General features: G+C 39.1%; 1 protein-coding gene across 1 annotated transcript; it reads right to left on the bottom strand.

Annotated features, from left to right (window-relative positions):
• Positions 1 to 431: 431 nt before the first annotated feature.
• On the bottom strand, positions 432 to 3788 carry alkal2a (ALK and LTK ligand 2a). Its single transcript, XM_034076605.1, has 6 exons — positions 3703 to 3788; positions 2789 to 3141; positions 2346 to 2399; positions 2050 to 2130; positions 1886 to 1960; positions 432 to 1158 (listed from the first exon to the last, which is right to left on the bottom strand). Exons 2-5 carry the CDS (start codon positions 3069 to 3071, stop codon positions 1896 to 1898), a joined length of 483 nt encoding a protein of 160 aa, XP_033932496.1. The 5' UTR covers positions 3072 to 3141; positions 3703 to 3788; the 3' UTR covers positions 432 to 1158; positions 1886 to 1895.
• Between the last annotated feature and the right edge of the window lie 3091 nt (positions 3789 to 6879).

The raw sequence follows: 6879 nt of genomic DNA, 5'->3' as shown, positions 1-6879 counted from the left end.
TTTGGTTTAAAAAACAAAAGAACTTGGTGTTTGCTATTTCCATAATAAAAAATTACGGCTACGGTCTCTGTTGCAGGTCCTAAAGTGTAATCTCAAAACATAGAATACAAATAAAGACAGTTTCATCAGAGTCTATTGGCAAAACAAAAAATGGTTGTGTTGCATTTTGGCTCTTTAAAGTTAAAGGAACCTCTTTTTTTTCTTGTGAGTATTAATGACTGAAATGTGCTGAACTGCCGTGGGAAGCTCTGCAGATCTGAAGTCGCAGGACTCACTCTAGTCATGTGTTCATTCAGGCAGCATTCCACATGTCAAGACTGGAACATAAGAGAAAGTCGTGCACAAAACAAGAAAGACCACTCAAATTTGTACCAATCTTATAATTTATTTAAATATATTTCATTTTTAGATATATATGTATTTAACAGCCATTTGATAAATGCCAGCCACTTTAATTTACGGTAGATAGGTGGATTCCTCTTATGCTTTGCTTTACAGTATATACATATTTCTCTTGTTTCATATGGCCAATAGTATGTACAATGAAACCTCGTGACAACTCAAAAATATAAATATAGACTTTACCACGCTCTACCAAGATCCACAGGAGGGCTGCAACTTACAACCACCACTTCCTTTTTTACCATGTCTTGCAAAGACCCAGAGAAATGCTCATGCAATGAATAATGTAATCACAAGTGTTTCTCAGTGTAAGCACAAATGGGATAAACTATGCTGATGCCGGGGGTCAGCGATTTCTCTGTGTAATAGGCAGTGCAGTAGAAGAGATGGGCTCGAACCCACAACACCCCTACAGAGCAAACGAAAAACAGATCATTTGGATTTTGCTCTTTTCTTAAAGAAATGACCAAAATAAAAATATGTAATCCCTTTTTGTTTTGTTTCAGCAACATCTTTTTGGATGTGGTTTAGTTGGCTGGTTGCCTCCCTCGTGATGGCACCCGACCATCGGGGCCCAGGCAGAGCGACGGGAAGCAATAATCCACTCCTTAGAAGTGCAGGTCTCTCTGAAGGGCATACTGTCCCTAATGTCAGTTGGGGCTGGTCAGAGAATTGTTAGCTTCCCTCTCACTGTCCAAGGCACTTTTTCACCCCACGTTTTCTTTTCTTGTGAAGAACTTGTGTTTTGGTTTCAACCTGCAATGTAGAGGAAGTGAAATGTAGCACTTTCTCCAACCTGGCAGTACTTAACAAAATATTTGATGTCCAAAATAATTACAATAAATCAAGAAAACTAGCAGGCTGTACAGCACACTTATCATTATTGAGATAGATTCAGACATTATTTGCACAGGATTTAGTCTTAAAGTACTAAAACCTTATTTATTATTAGCTAAATATACTCAAAATCAATCATCTACTCTTACTTGTAGCAGCATTTTTTACTTAGTTGCAGTAAAACTAAGTCCAAATTGTCACATATGTTTTGATAATAATGAAGCGGCTAACGTCTATAAATACAATTACAACACATGTAACCATGTTCTGTTGGAGGAAAGACACTACAGGCAAAAGCATGTTTTTTATTGCACTGGTGGTTTATGAGAATATGGGCTAATTTGCTTGATAAACAGCCTTTTTTCCGTTTAGCAGAAATCATCTAAAATTTGCATTTACAGGTTTATTTTCCTAATTGTGGATGTATCCTGAATTCACCAAGATTAACATAAGCTAATTCTCTTTTGCATAGTTAAACATAATATTTCAGAGAACTTGTAATACAAAACATACATTTTTTGTCATGGTTATATTTCTAAATGTATATAACCAACTAGGTTCTAAAATGTTTACCTATAGTGTCTCCCTTTAGTTTAAAGCAGAATAACACATTTGTTTATATTAAAGGTGATATATGTTACTATACCTTGTGTGTGCTACCCCTCTGTGCACTGCGGGCTGCCAGCTAGTCTTGTGAGAAGCCTCGCACATCTTTTGAAGTCTGAGAGAAGAAGATGAAACAGAGAGTATGAGTTGAAGCTGTTGACATTGGACTGACAAAGAGTCTTTCCTCGTTTTGTAAGGGCTTACATGCAGGTATCGTGCAGTCTCTGGTGTGGTGGTAGAGTCTGTACACGTGCTTCCTGCACTTTGGACCGAAGTAAAGCGGACCTGAAAAGAAAGACATGCAGCCTGTGAGAACATTTCCAACTCTCTGGGAACCTGCAGTTACATCTGGTTTACAGCCATTACAGTTTGCAAGACTATCAATCACTCGTCTTGTATTTTTGCCTCAGCCAGTCCAATAACATTTATTTCACAAAATGCTGACTTTCTCATACTCTTGACAGGAAACTCGAGCACCAGTGACACACAAGTGGCCTCACCTGTTATATGTTTTAGGAATTTCTCCTTCTTTCTGAGATCTCTGGGGAATACGCCTGTGGAAGGAGAGAAGATAGGAAAGGAAGTGTTAGATTTAAACAGCAAGTATTTCATTCATTGAAGCATATTTTCTAAAGAGTCATCCTTCACATCACCTAAAGTCTAAGTATCTTTTGCATAAATGTAAAACTTGGATATTTAGTTAGAGGCAAACACAAAGAGAAAATAATTGTAAAGCAATTACTTTTGGTCTTTTCCTACAACTAAATATCTGCATGGCTAAACATATTTGTTGTTATTATCCCTTGTTAGTTAGTTCCATCAGTGTACAATGACTTTGCAATATGACTAATATTCCAGTAGGCTAGATCCTTCATTAGGCTACAGGCTACAGCATCCCCTTGAATCCACCATAGTCCCGCACAGGAGACACGCCGTCACTCACCGACAGTCTGATCCCCTCTGTCTGTTTTCAGTTTGCGTAAATCATTTTGTTCCACCGCAGGGCTCCTCGCTGTTAACGGGGCTGCCGTTTTGGCACTGTGGCGACCCCGGTTGTCCTCCACGTGTTTCACGATCTCTACCATCCTCCTCCAGTCCTGCTGCGCGTCCCTGCCGCCTGTAGCCGACTCCAGTGCTGCCGAGGGCGCGCTCTCGCTGCTGTGGCCGGTCAGCGCGCATATCAGTAGCACCAATGCCATAGTTACGTGTTTACGCAGACCGCTCATAGCTTCCGTGGAGAGAGAAAAAAGTGAAGCCCTTCTCCAACGCCTGTGGGAAAAAAGTTGAACCGGAGACCTGCAAGAGAGATCAAGCATGAATGGCGAATCAAACTGCTTCTCAATGACCAAGTTACAATTTGGTGTGCTGACGGACAAGACTGTTAGCCACAAAGCTGTCCAAATGTTTTTCCTACTTAATTTGCACAAAAACACATGAATTCTGAACTCAGTTGATAAGTAAAACCACATCACGTAGATCACAATTGATGTAATTTGTCATTTTGTACTTGAATCCCAAAACTAGCCTTTATAATAAACATCCCACATCGTATTCTATCAACGTTTTTCGAAATTGTGCTACAATGATTGTTGGTACACTTTTTTTAAACATAGTTGTAAAGGTTATTCTGTAAACTCTATTCTGACCTTAAATCAGTAGAAATATGATGCATGTTTATTAGTAACCTTTACCGTTTGTCTTGGTTACTCTGTTGGTGCTTCACTGTTTTTCTTACTTTTTATTTGGGAGTTCCCAGATTTGTTTAGCAAATACAGTTTAGGCACAAGATCACATATGAGCAGGACATTAAAACAAAGATGTTTATATTTAACCATGAGATGATAGAAATGTAATTACCTTCAGGCCGATAAAGCGTTTTCAAATAGGTTACTGGATGAATACGTTCCGTGTGTCCAACAATTATGAAAATAGAAATAATGAACTGTGCGAAACTTTAGGATCCTGTTCCTGTCCCGTCCGGAGTATGTCCCATTAGAGTCTTCTCTTCTGTATTTAAAAATGGAGCATCAGAAGTCATATGAGTATTCGCTGAGCGTCTGTGCCCATCCTCTGAACACCGACCAACTGCAGGGAGAGGGTTGACAAACCGCTGAAAGGTCCGGTGCTCAAGTCCTGAGTGCGTCCTCACTGGAGGAGCGGATCAGCTCACTTTTTATTCTGTCTCGCAGACGTCGTGAACTGTCCCATGTGGGTTACTCCGCCGTGTCTGTGATAATAATAAGACACATAATTGGCACTCCTGAAGCGAAAAGTCCACTTGAGTTGACTGACCATCACTTGCACGCCGTGTGAAGTCCTCTGCGCACCCCTCCTTTCCGTTACTCCATTTATCTCTGCGATACGCAGTTACAGGAAGCGTTTTTCCAACTAATACTTCCAATGACATTTCCAATTAGCCCAGCACACAGCGCAGATACCGGCATCGAAAGTCTCAAATATATCCATGTGATTCTCATAACTTCATTTAGAGCCATTGCGCACTTTACATTATCTTGGGAATTGAAACACAATTACGCACCGTTTAGGGATGATTCTGAGAAAATTAATTACTCACGTTTTTAAAAGTTAGTGCACTATACTTTCTAGACAAACAACTGACTACAGCATAGTTGAGGTTTAGCCTACACAAGGTTTCTCCACAAGTAGCCTACTGTGGTTGCTACAGCTTTCCTTAAGTCAGGGCGTGTATTTTGATCACACCCCCCTCTCAGTCTGCCCAGTGAGGCTAGTTTACTCTATTATGAAAACACGTTGAATGAAATCAGCATTTTTCATGACTTTATGAAAATATAGTTCATACATTGCCACGGGGCAAAAAACAATGAAAATATGACTTTAAACTTTGTGGAAGTCATCCCGGGAATACCCAACATACACTTTGTGTCTGAGTGCTGGCTTTTATAATAACTATGTGCACAACACCTCCGTTTTTTCTCTGCTAAGTATACCTCCTGTGACCGTATGTGAATCCTTGGTGCTGAAAGGACAGCGCGCACTGTCACCCAGCTACAACCCTCTCCTCCACACAGGGCACAGACACTGCTCTGTGTATTCTCACAAGACATGAAGTGCCTCCCGGTATAAAGGCAGACAGGGTTCCTTGTCTAAACACTGAGCTGATTATATTTATCGATCAAAACGATGACAAAAAGAATGGATATTTGGTTTCCCTGGTGAGTCACACCAAAATGATTAATCTTGTTTTTTGTAGTTGATAGATTATGCATCCAACTTTTAGGAAGCGTAATGAGACATCCAATAACATTGATACGATCTGTGATTTGAGAAGATGGTAATTCCATGAACAAGCTTTTAGATGTTTAAATGTTACGTCATGCAGGTGAATTTAGATATGTATTGCACTCTTAAACCTGGAAACCAATGTAATGACAGTTAGCATGGTGGATCTGACTTCTAACTTTCTTGCAGTTTTAAGAGAGAGGATCTAGCAAACAACAGTTATTAGACTATTTATAACAGTCAGACATCCACTCATAAACTGTTCCAAATGGATAAAGTACATCTGCAGATATACCTCTAACACGGACTACTAGACTAACCTTATATACGTTTCCTATTCAAAACATTCAAATGTATCAATTTGCATTCACCTTAAAGCTGCTCTGCAATGCCCACTGATCCCATTATAATGTAACACTAGGTATATGGTTCAATACAAACAGCAAATATTATATTATTCGTCAGATAAAATATATATATATATACATAAATATTGAAATGTTAAAAAATCTGCAATTAAAAAGGCAGCAGTTTCAGCAGAGGGCGCCATTCTGCAATCACTGTTAAAATAATTCAAATGTTAATTTTATACAGTGGTGATAATAACAAACACTTACCCAGCATTTGGATGAATTACTTCCTAAATTCCTTTTTTCTTGTCACACACATTTTCATAAACCCTGCACTGGGGAGCAGTGTAGGGGTCTGGTGCCTTGCTCAGGGGCACCTTGGCATCACCCATGCCATTAACTGGCACTTCTCAAAGTACCACAATCTACACCACAAATCGAAACTAAAGAAGAAAAATATGACTTATTTGAAGCAGGGTTGAAGTGTCCATCATGAGTAATCTTGTAAATAGTCTGGCAAGCAGGTAAGTTATGACAGAGGAATTGCTTTTTAATTCTGTGAGTTTTGGCAAAGTTCAATGGTTTGCTTTCATTATTTTGACTGATGATAAGCATGTCTCTTGCAAACTGAAAAGTTTGACAATGTGAAGACAACAATTAGGACCAGGCGTTCAACCTTGTTGAACCTGCTTCTTATTATTTTGCAATATGACCATGTCACATGTTGTCCAATATGTGTAACCCAATGATTCATGTCCATGCACTGCTATAAACGCTCTAATGTCTCATTTTCCTTTATTTTCTAAACTCCTAGTGATATTTTTCTTCTGCAAGACATTTTAATTATTTGTCAGGAGGATGTGGTTGTCTTCCCATAAACGTGCTTCTTTCTTCCTGGATTTCTTGTCCAAGTTATGAATTTCACTTCCTCCAGTCTTTGTCAGAGTGCGAGGTCTTGATGTTGGCCACAGCAAAAGGAACCGCTTCTGTAATCAAGGATGTTAAACATATTTTCATTCGTGAGGGTTACATAAACTGACGACATTGATGGCTGTAACCTTTAAAATCCTGGGCTGGAAACAACACATGTTAAATCGTGTTCAAATAGAAACCATGTACTTTCATTTCCTGAAAGGAATGTGTGTTTCACAAAAAAACTAAGCATGATTAACATGTGCAAGTAAGGCCCAGCTTAGAAACATGTTCTCTTCCATCTTTCTTTTTTTTAGTATTTACCATGCTTTTTTCACACCCCAGAAATACTTATCACTGTCCAGGCCCCCTTTCTATCCATGGGTTTTGGGCATAGAGGATCCTCCTAATAAGATAATCTTTATGGCTCAGTCTATATATTTTCTCTCTATATTCATCTTTCCAGATTCTTTATGTCTCACTCCTAATACATTTAGCATATGGTTGGCTT

Source organism: Pseudochaenichthys georgianus, chromosome 24, assembly GCF_902827115.2.
Source record: "Pseudochaenichthys georgianus chromosome 24, fPseGeo1.2, whole genome shotgun sequence".
In the NCBI taxonomy this organism is placed as follows: domain Eukaryota; kingdom Metazoa; phylum Chordata; class Actinopteri; order Perciformes; family Channichthyidae; genus Pseudochaenichthys; species Pseudochaenichthys georgianus.
Note: the sequence above shows the minus strand (reverse complement) of the source record. Positions and strands in the feature narration are given on the sequence as shown.

Coding starts and splice junctions, on each gene's coding strand:
- alkal2a (XM_034076605.1), bottom strand. CDS start 3,071: ATGAGCGGTCTGCGTAAACACGTAACTATGGCATTGGTGCTACTGATA. Junction 2,400..2,788: donor CAGAGGGGATCAGACTGTCG/GTGAGTGACGGC, acceptor CTCCTTCCACAG/GCGTATTCCCCAGAGATCTC. Junction 1,961..2,049: donor AGACTGCACGATACCTGCAT/GTAAGCCCTTAC, acceptor TTCTTCTCTCAG/ACTTCAAAAGATGTGCGAGG.